General features: G+C 50.5%; 2 protein-coding genes across 2 annotated transcripts in view; both read right to left on the bottom strand.

The window, feature by feature from the left end:
- The window catches only part of PRKAG1 (protein kinase AMP-activated non-catalytic subunit gamma 1), a 17,450-nt gene extending 13,703 nt beyond the window's left edge, over positions 1 to 3,747 (bottom strand). Inside the window, exon 1 of the mRNA XM_012807500.2 lies at positions 3,673 to 3,747. Within this exon, the coding sequence (XP_012662954.2) occupies positions 3,673 to 3,681 (9 nt within the window). The 5' untranslated portion in view covers positions 3,682 to 3,747. The remainder of the gene's footprint in view (positions 1 to 3,672) is intronic.
- Positions 3,748 to 3,915: 168 nt separating this feature from the next.
- The window catches only part of KMT2D (lysine methyltransferase 2D), a 44,407-nt gene continuing 30,414 nt past the window's right edge, over positions 3,916 to 17,908 (bottom strand). Inside the window, exons 42-57 of the mRNA XM_012807501.2 lie at positions 16,211 to 17,908; positions 15,929 to 16,069; positions 15,637 to 15,804; positions 15,320 to 15,479; positions 14,364 to 14,439; positions 14,015 to 14,190; positions 13,790 to 13,920; positions 12,728 to 12,860; positions 12,522 to 12,649; positions 11,229 to 12,369; positions 9,706 to 9,842; positions 9,475 to 9,605; positions 7,485 to 7,770; positions 7,179 to 7,252; positions 6,944 to 7,052; positions 3,916 to 6,805 (exon numbers count right to left, since the gene is read on the bottom strand). The exon at positions 16,211 to 17,908 is cut by the window's right edge and continues 3 nt beyond it. Coding sequence (XP_012662955.1) covers positions 6,713 to 6,805; positions 6,944 to 7,052; positions 7,179 to 7,252; positions 7,485 to 7,770; positions 9,475 to 9,605; positions 9,706 to 9,842; positions 11,229 to 12,369; positions 12,522 to 12,649; positions 12,728 to 12,860; positions 13,790 to 13,920; positions 14,015 to 14,190; positions 14,364 to 14,439; positions 15,320 to 15,479; positions 15,637 to 15,804; positions 15,929 to 16,069; positions 16,211 to 17,908 — 4,782 coding nt within the window. The 3' untranslated portion in view covers positions 3,916 to 6,712. The remainder of the gene's footprint in view (positions 6,806 to 6,943; positions 7,053 to 7,178; positions 7,253 to 7,484; positions 7,771 to 9,474; positions 9,606 to 9,705; positions 9,843 to 11,228; positions 12,370 to 12,521; positions 12,650 to 12,727; positions 12,861 to 13,789; positions 13,921 to 14,014; positions 14,191 to 14,363; positions 14,440 to 15,319; positions 15,480 to 15,636; positions 15,805 to 15,928; positions 16,070 to 16,210) is intronic.

Consider the following 17,908-nt stretch of genomic DNA (forward strand, 5'->3'; position numbering starts at 1 on the left):
AAAAAAAAAAAAACCTGCCCAAGGTCAGTGGGTAAGGGGGAGAATAAGGATTCAAATACACATCTATCTGGTTCCAAAGCTCATGTTCTTACATTCTGTGCTGTCTAAGAAAACATTAAGTATTAAAAGCTAAGACTAAAATATCTAAGCTTAGAGTTACACTCACAAGATTCTTATAGATCTACTTTATTAAAACATGGGAGCCAGACAGATAACACTGCCTTCCCCCAACACTAGAATCAAAGACATACCCTTACCATTGAGAGAGGGACACATCTGGGAAAGATCCCAGCAGGTGACTATCATGCGGACAGTCAAATCTTGAATGACTGTGGAGTGGAGGAGCATGAGTGTTCTGAACCCGGGGACTTGAGTCCTCTCGGCACTTTTCTGAGTCAATGGCTACTACAGCCCAGGTGATGCTAGTTTTCCAAGTTTCCTTTCCCAAGATAGTTTGAGATTAGAGACGAGTGAGCTATGAATAGACGAATCTTCAGAACCATCTCTGTGCTCCCTCAAGTGGGAACATTTGGAAATTTCATTGTTTTCTAAGAACCCAGTAAGGATCATGACAATTTTTATCCACTGGCATGAACAGTTTGGGCTCCATTTGTTCTGGGTAATATCCCCCCAAACTAACGTAAAGCTGTACTTCATTTCTGTAGCTTTTATAGTAACATGAAGTTAAAGACCTTGGCTTGAGCCTGGGAGATGGCCTGGCAAACAAAGTCAAGTTGGCAGCCCTAAATTTCCCTCACCTAATGGGCCATGGAGGGCAGGGGCTTGGGGTGAGGAGGAAGAGAAATAATCTTCTCTTTTCCCTTTAGGCTGCATAAGACTATCAGCTTAGCCTGGCATTTTGGCAAGGCTACTGGAACAACAGCCTCATCACTTATAAGTGGAATAGAGGGCTGTTTAGCTATAAAGATAGATACATTGTATATCAGAGTCTCACAAAGAGTCATACAAAGGCACAGAAACAGCTACTTCTGTAGAAGTTACTGAACCTATCATATGATACTTACATACTGTACTGTGCTACAGTTATTTTGTTTATTATCTATCCAAACAGACTACAAATTCTTGGAAGCCTAGAACTGTCTTATCCTTTGTGTCCTCCATTCTGTTCCCCAAACAGCGTAAGTTTCTTGTGAATTATTTTGCATATAATTCAAAATTAAAAAAAAATTCTGTAATAATCATGGCCACTGATATGAACAGAGAAACCTAAGTTACAGAGAGAATAGCTAAATGGATACAGATACCAACATAAGAGACTCAAACTCAATTGCATATGTGACTTTAACCTTCTGCCTGTTTCCCCACAAGAGAGGGGGAATTATATCCACTCCTCTCTACTTTCAATAACCTAAGGGACCCGAGAAAATACCACTATACTACCTAGAAGTACAAGATATTACAGAGAGTGTGCCTGTGGCTCAATGGGTAGAGTGCTGGGCCCCATATACCAAGGGTGGAGGGTTTCAACCCCACCTCGGCCAGACTGCAACAAAAAAACATAGCGGGGCATTGTGGCAGGAGCCTATAGTCCCATCTATTCCGGAGGCTGAGGCAAGAGAGTAGGAGGTTGCTGAGCTGTGACGCCACAGCACTCTACCAGAGGACAATAAAGTGAGACTGTTTCTAAAAAAAAAAAAAAAATTACAGAGACACAGGATACATCAGACAAATAGACCCAACAGTTTCTTCCAAACTCCTAACCCACATTTCCAGTTATTTGATACCACAGATATCACAGTCTACTTAAATGCTTTAATAAAAAAAAGAAAACATTTTTTGCCCTTACATTTTTTTTCTTTTTTCTTTTTTTGAGATAGAGTCTCACTTTGTTGCCCTCCATAGAGTGCTGTGTGTGGCATCACAGCTCACAGCAACCTCAAACCCTACTCATGATTCTCTTGCCCTAGCCTACCGAGCTGGGACTACAGGCATCTGCCACAATGCCTGGCTAGTTTTTTTGTTTGTTTTTGCTCAGGCTGATTTCAAACTTCTGAGCTCAGGCAATTCGAGTGTTGGGATTACTGGCTTGAGTGGGCTAGAAAACAATTGTTTTGGAAATACAGGTTCACTCTCTTGCACCTCCAGAGTAGCTGGGACTATAGCCCACCCCCACCCCCCATACACACACACACACACACACACACACACACACGCAAAATGCCTGGTTAATTTTTCTCTTTTTAGTAGAGATGGAGTCTTGCTCTTGCTTGCGCTGGGTCTTGAACTCCTGAGCCTGAGCTCAAAGGATCCTTCCGCCGCCCTGGCCTCCCAGAGTGCTAGGACTACAGGCGCGATCCACTGTACCTGGCCCATTACTTTAAAATTAAGGGAATCACACCCTTTATTCTTTTTTTTTTTTTTTTTGAGACATAGTCTCACTATGTTGCCCTTGGTAGAGTGCCATGGCGTCACAGCTCACAGCAACCTCAAATTCTTGGATTTAAGCAATTCTCTTGCCTCAGCCTCCCAGTAGCTGGGACTACAGGTGCCCGCCACTATGCCTGGCTATTTGTTGTTGTCATTGTTGTTTGACAGATCCAGGCCGGGTTTAAACCCGCCAGTCACACTGTATGTGGCTGGCGCCCTAGCCGCTGAGCTACAGGTGCCGAGCCCACACCCTTTATTCTTGCTCAAAATTCTCTTAATCTATAGGAACTGACTCCCCTGCTTGGGCGACCAATTGCAAATCACTTCACCATTTTGGTGTTTTCTTTTTTATAACCTGAGAGACACGACCTCTCCACAGGAGGAGAAAGGCTGTGACAAAGAATTACTCTGGACATATAACTAATTCAAAGCAAAGGTAACCTACAAGTCCTCTCACAACTACAGTAGTAGATTATGAAAAACAAGATGGTAAGAGTTACTTTGCCTGACGGAGGATACATGGTTAAAAACTGTGGAAAGGGAAGTGAACAGAGTGCTAGAAAAAGGCTCCCGAGAATAGGAGTGGCTCCAAACGTGTAGCAGACAACCTGTAGCATCTGTGGGAGGGTGACAGGGACCTGCCACAACTGGTCAATGCCTGCTCTCCAAGAATGAGCTATGCCTAAACACCTGCTTAGAGTGGCGCAGCAGGGCACTTGTCGAAGGGACACAGTGGCCTCTCACACTGAAATATTTCTCCTTCAGGAAACCCCCATTCTCAATCTTACTAAGGGCATACGACCTTGCTGAATGCAGTCTAAAGCCTTTACAAGTCCTTCCCGCCAGGGACTGCAGAGATCACAGACAACCTGGCTTCAGGAGCTACCCGTAAGCCATGATCCCTCCGGACCTCCCCATCCTCCAACCGCCTCACCCTGTAAAGCTGGATTACAACCCTACTCTCCCTCAGGCAAACACTTCTGAATGGGCTTGAGGTGCTAAGAGGAAAGGAAGCCCAAGATTGTCAGAGCGTATGTAGACTCCAAGGAAGAAGGGGGAAGTCACTGCCCGCTCTGGCTGAGGGTACCACAGACAAAAAGAAGGCACGGGTGCGGCCCAGCACTAGATGAGCCTAAGGAGCGGAGAGGCAGGGTCACGGGACAAAGATACCCAGCTGCTTCTCGTTTGCTAGTCACCAGTGCCAGCCCTTGCCCAGCCCACCCCGTTTTCTAACGGGGGTCTCAGGCTCCACAGCGCCTCCCGCCGCCCTCCAGTGCTCCTCACCGTCTCCATTGCAAGAGGAGCAGGCTAGGGTCGTTCGTTTTAGGAAGCTTGCTTGGGGCAGGCCCCGCCCACATCCGGTGCCGCGACGCCACTTCCGCTCACGTCACAGCAGCCACAAAACTAGGACGGAAGGTGGAAAGCCCACTCTTCCGGCGCTGCCTGGCGTCTTAAGTGCCCACCCCCGGGTCCTTGCGGACCTCACGGATCCGGCGGACGGCGAGGGTGACGGGACTGAGCCGCTTGTATTTAAAATGTCCTTTTTTTTATTTGTCGTTTAAAAACAAACTTGGAAGAAGCAAAATCCAAAACTTGCCCTTTGCCTCTCGCAACATAAATTATGTACAGTTCAGAATGATCGCTGATACAAAACATGCCAAGGACAGGGCGCTGGGGGTGGGGGGAGAGGGTTTTAAAAAAAGGGAACCATTTCATCCGTTGTTACGAAGGACCAACCTTGCTGTACAGGATACACACAACACAAAATAAAGTCTTCACGGGATTCACACTTGTCAGCGATTTATTTTTTAAAAAGGGGGAGGGTCCTGGAGGTAGGGAGAGAAGAAGACTGTAAAGGGGAAAACTGAAAACTGAGTATGTGCGAGTGTAAACCAACCCAAAATACAAACACGGGGGAGGGGCCGGGGGAAGGATTCTGATGCAATTATACAGGCAGGGTACTTAAAAAAACCAACAACCAAAATTCCAACCTTGTAGCTTGGGTCTGAGTTATAGTTTATATAAAAATTAAAAACTGTATAAGGTTTCTTCACTAAAATCTACAGGACTATCGGATACCTAGCATATGCTTACAAAGTCTGCCCCATCGCCTTTTCCCAGTCCCAGGGCCCAAGCCCCAACCAGAGCCTGACTCACAGGAGCCAATCTCCCCTCCCTGTAGCCTAGACCTTTTGCTCATGGAAAAGGAACATTCGAGGGCTGTGGCTTTGGTGGCAGCAGCCCATTCTCCCTACTGTCTGATTTAATTACAGCGGTTCCTGTGGGGGGGGGGTGTTACTCTCTTAAACATTTGCAGCTTGAAACAGTTGAGGAAGCAGCTTAAAAAAAAAAAACTCCCTACCCCCAACAATCCACAACCCCCCAAATTCAAAACAAAACAAAAACAAACCTAAAATCACAACAGCGACCGACCGAGCTCCCCCTCCAGCAGGCCCACCTATCTGCCACCACCAAGCCCACCCCTACACTCCAGACATTTGATTCTTGAAAATATTAATTACAAAATGCCCTTTGCCCACAGCCCCTAGGAGAGAACTGCATATAAGCTTCATCTTCATCCCCATGGTTCCCTACTAGAGAGGGGTTTGGGGCCTCAATCACCCCCTACCTATTCCCACCCCCAGGAAGAGGTTCAACTGCAGCACAAGCTTGGGCAGAAACGGGAAGGAAAGGGAGGCAGGGAACCCATCACCCTCTGGCTCCCCCTGGGGTCAGCTCACTTTTGTGCGTTATAACATAGTCCAACTATACAACAGGGGGTGGGACTTGCCCAGCCTCTATACCCCCATCTTACAGCAGTCACAGCCAGGGGTTGGGGAGTTGGGGGTTGAGGAAAAGGGCGGTAGGTTGGGTAATGGAGGGGGCCCCCCTACAAGGGGAGCTCCATGTGTCCGCCCCATGCCCCCCTACCATTTATAAACTGGTTTTGTAAAAAGAAAATAGATATATTTATATAGAATATATAAAGCACAAAAATTAGTAGTTTTACATTTGCTCTCCCCGGGGGTAGGGGGAGAGGGGAAGGTTCTCACCTCCAGCCGGCTCCCCCATGCCCCACAAGACTATGTACAATCCCATGTATAAATAGATAAATACCCCCCACCCTCCCCGCGCTGACACTAAGCTCCCCCACCCCCACATCACCACCCCTTCCCACCAGACCAGCAGCAGTTTGGTGACTGAGGGAAAGTGGGAGCTCCAGGCCACACCCTGCCTCACTAGGTATGGGCATGCCACTCAGGGATAGCCCTCACCCTATCCCCACCCACCCCATCCAGGGGCTGGAGGGCAAATGGGCTCATGATGGGGTTGGGAAAACAGGAGGGAGATATCCTGGTCCTAGGTTTAGCACACCCCTCCTGCCCCCATGTCCAGATGGAGAAGGAAGTCCTAGAGCAACTAGGGGCCAGTCATCCCCTACTTCATCATCATTTGCCTCAACCTCCATCCCATGCCCATAATTAAAAACAAAGATGGATTTTTTGTTGTTGATTTTTCTTCCTCCTCCTACCCCCCTTCCACCCACTCAGAAGAGGGCAGTGAAGTGGGGGAGAGGGTTGGGGCAGTAGGGGGCTTGGAGAGGGTCTCACATTTCAAAACAGCAAAAAATCCAACACTTAAATGAGGTAGGTGTGGGTGCGGGGTCTCCTTGCCCGGCTTGCCCAGCTTGCCCTCCTGGGCAGCTGGGCGCCTCTTTCCCGTTCATGTTGCATTTGTCAGAGTGGAAAACAAGGAAACACAACCCATAGAGAGACAGAAACACAGAGGAGAAGAGGGAGACAGAGACAGATAAAGAGGGAAGAGGATGGGGGTGAGGGTGGGGGCAGGACCCGGCAGGCAGGGCCAGGTGTGGGACCCGGCCTTTGGGATTGTCAAGCTTAGTCAAGTCTCTTTGCAGCCTTGAGTTGGGCCGGAGAGGTCAGTGGGAGCAGCAGGGCTGTGAGGCCCGGCCACACATCCTCCTCCCCCCTCCCTGCTGCCTCCCAGATGCTTCTGGGTAGTTCCCGGCCCATATCCCCCTCAAACCTGAGATGCCCAATGGCTGCTTCTGTCTGGCCCCTCCTGGAGCTGGGGGCAGAGATGCCAGCCTGAGGGCCGGTGGCGGGGAAGAGGGTTGTCCCTGGTGCCCAGGGTGGGCTTGGCCTAGGGCCCTCTGCCCCAGCCTCCTGCTCCAGGGGCTCCGGTCAGCCGGCAGCCCCAGCCCTGGGTCCTGGCTCTGGCTGCTACCTCTCTTCCCCCTCATCCCTTTCAGGGAAGAGGTTGGGGGTGGGGGAACTCCCCTGCCTGGTAGCCTCAAAGCTTCTTAGTTCATCCATTTCCGACAATTCCAGGCTCCACAGTGGCAGGGGATCTTGTGCTGATCGTCCTCAAAATCAAACTGATAGTCATAGGTCAGCTGCAAAGTCAAGAGGGCAGAATCAACTTAGTCCCCAAGAGGAAGAAAGGAAGCAGTAAAGATCTGATCTGAGGGAAGTAGCTCTGGAAGAGACGATGAGCTGCTTTGTCCTGAATAGTGTCAGGATATTTCTCTCACCTCTTCTCCTTTGGGGATTCGCCGGCTAGAGATGATGATGATTTTGTCCTCTTTGTCAAATGTCACGACTTCTGCCACACAGTTAGGGGCACAGGAATGGTTAATGTACCTGAATAGTAGAACAGAGTTAGGGATGCCAGACAATTGAGTTGGGACAATTTTGGTTCCTTGTTAGCCTACCCCCAGAGTGCCACCCTTAAAGATCCCTAAATCCTTCTTTCCTCATTTCTCTCACCTGGCAGGGCCTCCAGTCAACGTAGCATCAATCACATGTTCATTGTTTATTCGGAACATGTAAATGCCTCGATTCTAGAAAAGGTAGAGGTTGTGGAAGAAGGGACAAGAGTATCAGAGAACAGAAGTGATGGCAGTGGGATCAGGTAGAAGAATCTAGCAGAGGGCTTCTCCTGCATGCTATTCATTTATCTGCTCTCTTCCCTTCCTGCCACCACTCACGCCCAGCTTCCCACCTGCTCTCTTGGTCCTAATCCTGCCCCAAGCTCCTTGGCTGAGTGTGGCCATGCACCACAATGGCCCGTACCTGCTCCTCGTAGATTTTTTCCCGCCGGTTGGCTACCTCATTTCGAATGATGGTGCCAATGTACTCAATGACCATTGTGTGCTTTTCTAGGTCCTTGGCTGCATAGAGTCCCAGGCCCTGGATGCGGGAACGAGCCAGATACACATTGTTCTTCCACTCGGTGCGCAGCCGCCGGTACTGAGATGACTTGGAGTGCACAAACTGCTTACTGTACGGGGTGTTGGTCTCGCCTGTGAAGGTGCTCTGATATGCCTTAGACATGCTGGTGCTGTTCAGGGTATGGGGCCTGGGAGATGAGACAGTCCATGACAAGATAGTTCTCCCTCAGACAACGCACACAACACCTGCCTCCTCCACCTCCTCCTTGGGATGAGCAACACTCTGATTACAGGCATGTGCTGCTTTAGGAGTGGAGTACAGGCAACTGGGTATAAGCTCTGGTGAGGCAACAAGTAGCTACAGGGAGCCTTTAGATATGCTGGGTGATGCAGAGAACCCAGGATAAGGGATGGGGTATGGGGGGGCACCAGTTCCCCTACACTGAGCCTGCTTCCCCATCTCCCACTTCCTACCACCCTGCTGCAAAACCATACTCAAGGCCACACTCCTCTGGGAGGTCTTCCCCAAGCAGGCCAGGCCTAGAATTTAAGCTGATGGTTTGCTCAAATGTCTTCAGTTTTACCTCCTGCACATTCTAGAAGCCTTGAAAATGGGGGTTATGTCTACCACACTGGGCTGGATTTGAATTAAAATTGGCCATGAATTTACAGTCTAAAGGTGGTATCCTTCCTTTCTTCAGACTGTCCCCGTCTCTGACGTAACATTGGGCTCTATGCAGATGGCTCAGTGCAGGGGAATAACTGCTGCCTGGGGGGATGCCTTTTCACCACCCTAGGGCACCAGCCAAGTCTTGCCCGTCCCAGAGCAGTGGTTTTCAAACATTTTTGGTTCTTTTCTATTTAGTAGAAATCTATTTTTTTCCTTTAACAAAATGTTGATTAGAACTCCCAATACATAAACGAGATGACAATGGAGCACTTCTAGTTGAATCCAATTTGGGAGAGGGAGAGTTACGCATGGGAGAACCAAGTTCTGCCCATTAGTTTATGAATTCTAGGATTTTTTGGAAGATGAGTGCTTACAGTTTGAAAACCACTGTTGCAGAGCACCAAGGATGAGGGCTGACGAGGGATAGTCTCTGATACTCTATGACAGCCTAGCAGCCTCCAAAGGACTTCAAGAAAGCCCTGCTACTGTGGATTCTGCCTCCCTCTGCCCAGGGACCAAGATCAGGTTACTGTGGCACACAGAAAGAACAGTGACCCACACATCCAGAGGTAAAACAGTCTGGTCCCAGCTATGTGACCTTTCTCTAGTCACTTAATCTTTCTGGGTCTCAGTTTTCTCTGCTGTAAAACGGGGGTCATACCACCTGCCCTACCTACCTCATAAGGTTGTTGTGAGGATCAAATGAGATAATGGATGTGAAAACGCTTTGAAAAAAAAAGTATAAAGTGCTATACAAATGTAAGGTTTTATTATTTTTCTATTATATTTTTAATTATTTATTTTTGACACCAACTTAGCCTGGGGAAGGGAAGGTGACCCTAGCACTCATGAGGTAACTGACATTTGGGAGAACCACAGGGCCTCCCTGGAAGCAAAACAGAAGAGGGAAGAGGTGACCAGGTCCCTTATTTTGTGAAATTTCACCACTGTCTACCCATACCCTTCCCAGCAGCCATTCCTAGGATGCCTGTGATAATGCTGTCCTACAGCCCAGGTCAACCCAGTACACCTGAGCAGGTTGGGGGAGGAAGAAAAGAACATCCCACTGATACCTGTGTACCCTCTAGTCAGGAGGTTTAAGAATGAATCCCCAGTTTCTCTAAGAGAACTCTGATCTGCATCTTAAGCTCTCTTAATGTGGCCAGAGGATTCCCACCTATACCCACACCCATATCCCTTGGCCTCAGCACCACAAGCTCACCGTTTGTAGTGTGTGAGGATTTTAGGCTCTGATCGGGCACAGCCAGTGGGGTTGATCATGAGTGGCAGCTCCATCAGGGGGTGGCGCCCATAGCGGAATAAATAGTTTTGACAGCTCTCCACTCCAGGCAGCTGTGGGCACAGGTCATGCACACCTTAGCCTGAGCCTTCTGGGGCAAGGTCAAAGTTCCCAGTGCCCACCTTGCCCCCCAGCTCCCAGATCCTTCCTTACTGATTCAGCTATGCGAAGCACCGCGTGCACGGTCAGCCCGAAGAGCTCCTCGCCTTTCAAGTACTCAGGGAAGAGCCGCAGCATGTCAGCCTCTTTTCTCATGGCAGCCACAGGCTCAATGATACGATTCCACACAGCTAAGAGGTAGGCAATGAGAACAGCCCTCAGAGGCAACTTCCGTTCAGTGACCCTTATTCCATAACCCTAATCTAGAGCTGCAGTTTTTTCCTGTGTCCTTCATAACTCCCTGTCATGAATGTGTGTGGATATTCAGGACTCCCTCTTGGCCTCCTAGTTCCACTCTCAAGAAGACAGGAGGCTTCCAACCCAGGAGGGGTATCACAGAGCCTTAAGACACACCGTAGGGCCCAGGGATCCTAACACAGGCCATAATCCTTCCTGAAAGAACAGGCATGCTTTGCAGCTGGGAAGAGTTGGATTCAGGTTTTAGAACTGGCTATGGGACTGAGAGCCAAATACAGTAACATACAACATAAAGATGTCTCAGTCCACAATAGACAGCATCTATAGTAAACCCCTAAGATTATAATACTGTATTTTTACTGTTTCTTTTCTTTAATATGTTCAGATACACAAATATCCTGTTACAGTTGCCTATACTATTCAGTAACATGCTGTACAGGTTTGTAGCATAGGACCAGTAAGTTAGACCACATATAGCCTTAGGTGTGAAAGAGGCTATACCAACTAGGTTTGTATAAGCACATTCTATGAGGTTCAATCAACAATGAAAGTGCCTAACAATATACTTCTCAGAACATATTCCCGCCATTAAATGACACATGACCTTACTTAAATCTAAGACTTAGTTTCTTTATGTATAAACTAGGCATAATCATAGTAATTACCCCTTAGGGTTGCCCCCCAAAATAAGCTATACCAATCATTTAGTTTAGATCATGGCACATAGTATACACTCAATAAAAGGTATCTGCCTTTACTGTTATTTTTCTCATTAACACTAAAACTAGAATCAAAGAATTTTGTCCAGGGAAAAAACCACCACATAGAACTCATGGTGGGGATCAGGTTCGATGAACCAAATGACACAACCTCAGAGCTGTATTCTCTAGTTTCACTGAGAACAGAAAAAAGAGCTAGACTATGTGAGATTAGACAAGCAAACTATTTTCAATTATCAGGGAATTTAGGCTGATTGAAGGTGAATGAAACACTCTCTGGGGATTTTTTGTTTTTCTGATACAGAATCTCACTCTGTTGCCCAGATAGAGTGCTATGGCATCAGCCTAGCTCACAGCAACCTCAAACTTGTAGGCTCAAGTGATCCTCCTGCCTCGACCTCCCAGAGTGCTAGGATTACAGGTGTGAACCACTGCACCCAGGCATTTTCTGGGGATTTTCAAAAGACCCTTCCTGCCAGAGGTGAGGGAAAGAGGATTACTTACAAGGAGGGTGCAGATCCTTTTATAGACATCATTAACAGTGGCCCTGGCAGAAACTCACCCAATTCTACAGTATCATTTCAAGGGCCCTGTGCTCACCCTGGGGAGAGGCATCAGTGAAGACCAGGTCCTCCAAGCCCTGCTCGATGACTTTGATTACAAATTCCGGCCGGCCGTTGTTCTCGCTGATAGAGCAGCGGTAGCAGCAGCGACGATTATTAGTGCGGAGGCTCCAGTAGATGCGTGTAGCCTCATAGCCCACAGGATAGAGGGCAGTGGCACTGTGGAAGTCAGCCATCTGGTGTGGGAGCAGCTGTCCAATGGCATGGAACACAAGGCCCCCCACACGGAACATGTGTAGCCGTTCTCCCCGCTGAATGATGCTGGCAATTTGCTTCACCTCATCCCGCTCAATGTACACCCTCCGGAACACAGCGAAAGAGCTCAGTTCCTGCTCACAAGGCCCCTTGATCTTATGCATTGGACACAGCATGGTCTTATCCTTGAAGAACATGCACTTGGCACGAATGGCACAAGCAAAATGGTAGACATTGGGGCAACGCATGCGATTGCAGCTGCTGGTGGCACCAGTTCGCTGGCACAGGGAGCACTTGGTTAGCAATCCTCGGTGTAGGGCAACCTCCACATTCATCAGTGCTCCACCCTGGGTCTCATATACCTCTGTGGACCATAGTGCACAGTTGAGGTGTACCCACAGGTCCAGGTCCAGGTTCAGCAGGCGGGCAGGCCCATCAGTGGCCCCATCACCCTCCTCATGACAGAAGCAGCAGCGTCGCATGTCTCGAGGCACCTTGTCGGGTCGCAAGGCTGTGCCAAGCTGCTCCATAAACTCTGCCACTTCCCGCTCATCCTCCTGCCGCCCACTACCCTTCTGGATGGTTAGCAGCAGCCGCAGCCGCTTCCAGCGTACTCCCTTCCACTTCTTGAGGCGAGGGGGATGGGAATCTTCACCTTCTTCAGGAGGCCGAGCTCGGGCTTTAGGCCGTGAGGATTCAGGGGATGAGGCCAGGGGCAGAGGTGAGGGGACTGGCAGCTCAGCTAAGGGTTCAGCCGGAAGTTCAACCAAGGGTTCAACAGGGGGGCTGGCAGGAGAGGGTGCCAGGGGGGATGGGGGTGGGGAGGGTTCTTCAGGAGGCGGGGCTGAGAGCTGTCGCACGTCCAGATTGGAGACATTGTAGGTGTAGCTGTGCTGGGTGGGCGGCTCTGGGGCGGGGCTCTCCTAAGGGAGGGCACCCTGTATCATTAGTTTCAGTTCCTCAACTAATTGCCCCCTTCCTCCCTCACCCAGATTCTACTCTCCCAAACACCCTCTGCCTTCTTTGCCCTAGGCACCACCTCTTTCCTAACACTCCTTTTTCTCCTCAGACCTACCTGTTTCAAGAGGCTCAAGATGTCTAGCTGGCTCTTGAGGGTATAGCCAGGCAACACTGCATCAAACTGCTTCAGCCAATCAGGGCCAGCATCTGGGCTCTTGCCTCCCAGACCCTTTTCTTTCCCATCTGCAGGAGGGAACAGGTCAGAGCCTCCCACAAGAATCATTTCCCTCTGGTCCCAAGAGGCATTTCTGCCACACTTACCAGGGCCCTCAGCTTCCCCCTTCTTAGGCTCAATATCTGCCCGGGCAGGGCTCTCTGGGAACAGCACCTCATAGGAGTTGGGGATCTTCATGCTTAGTAGCTCAGCCACTGCCACCATCACACCATTCAAGTTCTAGGAGAGCAGGGGAAAGGAAAGAAGAGACAAGTCATAAGAATATCTGAAGTAATAAACACTACTACTAACTAGGAGGGGACAAGGACAGCCAAAACCCATGCCACAGGTGTCAGTCAGTACTGCCCCTGTGTCATCCCAGCTCTTCCCATAAACTTACAAATTGCCACGGGCACTGACCAGGAGCTCCACAAATGGAACTATGTCCAAGTTAGGAAATGATGCATGCATGCCAAATCCACAACTTGTGAACTTGTGACACACATTAGCAAGCTAAAGGGCCTGAGGCATCTTATTGTGAAGAAAGCCATATTGTTTTAACTTGGGTTTTATGATTTTCTTTGACCATGAAATCCTGCCAACGTTTTCGGAAACAACTGATAGTTTCACCACCTGCAACTGGGGAAACCCTGTCCTATAGTATCCATCACCGTGCACACATTCTCCTTGTCAACTTGTCTGTCTTTATTTTATTTTTTGAGACAGAGTCTCATTTTATCGCCCTCAGTAGAGTGCTGTGATGTCACAGCTCACGGCAATTCCAACTCCTGGGCTTAGGCAATTCTCTTGCCTCAGCCTCCAGAGTAGCTGGGACTATAGGTACCGGCCACAACACCTGGCTATTTGTTGCAGTTTGATTGGGGCCGGGTTTGAACCTGCCACTCTCAGTATATGGGGCTGGCGCCCTACCCACTAAGCCACAGGCACTGCCCAAATTGTCTGTCTTTACCACTGGACTATGAGCCCCTTGAGGGCAGGACCCATGCTTCATTTACCCTAATCTCACAGCCTCTAGACCAGGCATTCCCATACAGTGGTACTCAGTACATGTTTCTGAATAATTGCTTTTTTTATTTTTTATCAGGACAAACTACAGAGACTGCCCCCGATCAAGGTCCCCTTGGCCTCAAGGCACCCTCAGAACATACCTTGGCTGCAGCAGCAGAGACTGTCAGCATGACTGATACCTCACTTCCTTTGCCCTTTTCCCAAGAAGTGGTAGGCAGCTTTGCAGGGACCTCCAGGTCAAGGGCCCCATAAGGCTTGGTATCTGGAAAGACTAAACAAGAAAGAGGGACTTGTATAAAGCTCAGTTGCCTCTCTTCCCCAAGCCAGCCAAGGCTGGACTGGCCCATGCCCAGAGCAGCACATACCTGGGATGCTGGCCCGAGGAATGATGGGGATGACAGGGGAGAGGGCTCGGTCATCCTGCTCCCATCGGCCTGAGCCTAGATAAGGGAAACGAGGGGCCTCTTCCCCCAGGATGCTCTCAGGGGATGAAGCTGGCACAATGCTATCAGGAGAATCGCTATCCTCATCACTCTCCATCCTGTGGGCCAAAAGTAGACATCGTTGGTAAAGCCCTGTGGACTCCCTCTCCCAAATCTGAAGATTAGTAGATATCATTACCTTATTTGACATCTGCCATTGGCCAAAGTAAAAATAAGGCAACTTGCCTCCCACCCCATTCCGGCCCCACCTCCATTCCAGCCCCACCCCCACCTGACATCCTCAGTCTGATTGTGAGGGGGCGTAGGCAAGGCAGCCAGCAGGTCTAGACTCTTCACCTCTGAAGCATCTGGTGGGTGAGTAAGAAGAAAGTCAGGGTAAGGATGGCCAGAGCTGATAATTCTTTCTTCCCAGTATTTCAGGCCTAACTAGCACGAGCTCTTAGCTATCACCCACCTATCAGTTTGGGGCAGACAAGCTGTATTTATGGAGCCTTTCCTATATGTTAGGCTCTGGACTTAGGTATCTGACCTTTTTTTTATTATTTGATCTTTTAACAAATCCATTAGACGAGTACTATAAACCCAAGGAAACTGAAGCTTACACAAATCAATCGAGTTACTTTGCAGAAGTAACACAGCCAAATAAATGCAAGAACAGGAATTCAAATCCAGATTGGACTGTAGCTCCCTACTCACTAAAGCTGGACCTCTGCATCTACACAAAGCTTCATTAAGACATTCCATGCCAACCACCCTGCTGCCTTTTCCATGGACTCTAAAACTCCATCCTTGTCCCCAGTAAATCAGTCCTAAAAAGGCCCTTCCTAGTCCAGATGCCCTATTATGTAAGCACACCAGGCAGCACAAAACCCACTGACTTTTATGTATTTTCTTTGGACAGAGTCACCCTTTGGACCCAGAGTCACCCCACCCTTTGTGCCATGGCATCATAGCTCAAACTCTTGGGCTCAAGAGATCCTCTTGCCTCAGCCTCCTAAGTAGCTGAACTACAGGCACCTGCCATAATACCCAGCTATTTTTAGAGATGAGGTCTCACTCTGGCTCAGGCTGGTCTTAAACCTGTGAGCTCAGGTAATCCACCTGCCTTGGCCTTCCAGAGTGCTAGGATTATACGTGCCCACTCATTTTTTAAACTGTACGGCACACTACTTAGCTCAGCCCCTACCACCAAACCCCACCAGGGACAAAAATCAGCTCTGAACTTACCCCTTAGTGCCCCGTCAGTATCACGGGCAGAGGCGGCATCCTTGGGGTGCTCCCCCAGCTCCTCAGATGGAGTGACACCATTTACCATCTTCTGCTGCACCGATGGGGGTGGGGTGGGGGGCAGCGACGAGGGTGGTGTCGGCGGGTTACTCAGGTTATTCTGGGGGTGGGGGGTGGGGTGTTGTGTGCAAGATGGCATAGGGAGACTGATATACTCTCCTGGCCCCACACTACAGCAATTTCTGCAAGTCTTCCATTCCCACCCTCACTTTCCCAAGAACTTCATTATTCCCAAAAGGTATTGCCATTTTTCTGACCTTGGTAAGCAGCTGGGAATAGTAGTCAGGGCCAGTGGACAGCACCCCACTTCCAAAGGCCCCCCTCAGCTGGCTCTGCCCATTGACTGGGCAACCACTGCCAAAGGGAGCAAAGAGGCTAAAATTGGCGGTGATAGCAGGCTCTGTTAGGGGCAGCAGGGACAGCTCCTAAGAAAGGCAAGATGACAAGGTTGGAAACCTACAGCATTTGCATCTCTGTCATTGCACAGCTGGGGGACAGAGTGCCCCTTATCCTGGAATGGGACCAGGGGACTGGCTCCTGGAAGGTCACCTGTTTCAGCTGTTTCAGCAAGGCCTCACTGGCCCTGACCCCGTCCTCCTTCCGTAGCTTCTTTCGGGAGCTCACCAACCTGTCGCTTGCCTTCTGTACCCTCTTGGGCTTCGGTGTCAAAGGCTTCCTTGCTGCTACATCCTAAGCCAAACAAGCCTAGTGAAGGCTGCTGCCATCATCCTCAGAGCCCTCATCGCTTCTGTCTAGCCCAGACCTACTCACTCTGCCCGCCACCCACTCCAGGCCCCACCTTGTCTGCTCCACAGCAGCTGGAGTACTCACCTCCTTATTGCTGGGGGTACCCTGTAGTTTCTGTTCCAACCCAGCCAGCTTGCTGTCAATGTGCCCGTTGATCTCAGTTCGCAGCCCCTCAGACCCCCGCCCACTGTTGAGTTGCACATTCTTTGCTCGTAGAAGCTTCTGCAAGAGCAGGTGCCCAGCCTCCGAGCGGGGGCCTGCCAGCAAGAGGTGGTTGCTGGTACCTGGTGCCCCTATTGGTTCCCCATTGGCCTCCCTCTTCACTGCCTGGGCTCCCAGGGCACATGGCTCTTCCCGAGGTTCCTGCTTGATGCTGAGTTGGGGTGGCTCAGACACCACCTGTCCATTTACTTGTTCCAGATGCCCAGCTACCAAGCTGCTCTGCTCTGACTTCTGGGCTTCTGCTATGTTGTCAGGGGGGTCCCAAGGTCCCAGCCCCTTGCCAAACAAGGTATCCGCAAGCTGGGCAGCAGCAGGCGAGACCCTCCCAGGAGGCAGCTCCAAGGGTGGCCCCTGGGGCTTTGGGGTGCCTGGCTGGGTGGGGGTGAGCTGGGTCTCAGGGGGGAGCTGAGAGCTGGGAGAAGGTAATTGTGAAGGTCTCTTTGGTTCTTGGGGGCTGGAGGGTGGAGGTGTGGGATGGACAGGGCCAACAACTGGTCCTGTGGATAAGGCTCCTTGTGGGGCAGGGAGCCGGGGTGGGCCCTGAGGTCGAGGACCTGCCCCTAGCTCCTGAAGGGGGCCTGTCTGGGATCCAGGGAAGCCCCCAAGTTGGGGTTGGCAGCCCAGGAGGCCTTGGAGAGGAGAGGGCTGGGTCCCAGGCTCCTGGTAGGGTGGGGTCTGGCGTACTGCCTGACTCTGCTGCAGCTGCCGTTGCATGAGAAGGGCCTGTAGCTGCTGCTGTTGCTGAGGACTCAAGTGCCGCAGCTGTGGGTTTTTGGCCAGGACTCCTTGGAGCTGTGCTCGAAGCTGACCCACTGTAGGCATCACTCCAACCCCAGGCAGACCCTGCCCAGACTGGGCAACAGGTCCTTGTTTGGGAGGTTGTGGCCCTGTATTATTCTGCATGGGCCGCTCTAGCCCAGTGGGCTGTTGGGAGCCCAGAAGGTTCTGAGTCATGGGCCCAGGTTGCTCCCCTAAGGAAACAGAGGGTTGGGCTAGCAGGTGTGGAATCGATGAGACCTCAGAAGATGATCCACTGCTGAGTTGCCCATGGCTTCCTCCCCCTGCTGTGTGGAGCAAGTTGACTTGCTGCTGCTGCTGTCCTGGAAGCCTCAGAGGTGGCTGCAGCTGCAAAGAGCTGGGCTGGGGCTGGGGCTGGGGCTGAGGCTGGGCCTGGGGTTGGACAAGCAAGAGTTGTGAGTCCCCCGAGAGTGAGGGTTTTACCTCCCCTGGTTCGGTGCCCATTGACTCAGGTGTAGTCCCTACTGCTAATGGCCCTCCCTGATGTGTTGAGGGCCCCTCAGTGACCTCTGAAGGAAGAGCTGTCTCTACATTTTGTTCCTTGCCCGTCAGGAGTAGGGTTGGGCCCAGAGCTCCTGGACTAGAGAAGTGTTGAAGAGGCTTGGCTGGCACACCAGGGCCAAGGGCCACCTGCTGCTGCTGCTGCTGCTGCTGCTGCTGCTGCTGCTGCTGGTGCTGCTGCTGAGGAGACAGTAAAGTTGTTCGACTCTGGTTCAAGAGGCCCATCTGCTGTTGCTGCTGCTGCTGCTGCTGCTGCTGCTG

The sequence above is a fragment of the Otolemur garnettii genome, unplaced genomic scaffold (genome assembly GCF_000181295.1).
Source record: "Otolemur garnettii isolate 467f Iridium unplaced genomic scaffold, OtoGar3 scaffold00070, whole genome shotgun sequence".
Taxonomy (NCBI): domain Eukaryota; kingdom Metazoa; phylum Chordata; class Mammalia; order Primates; family Galagidae; genus Otolemur; species Otolemur garnettii.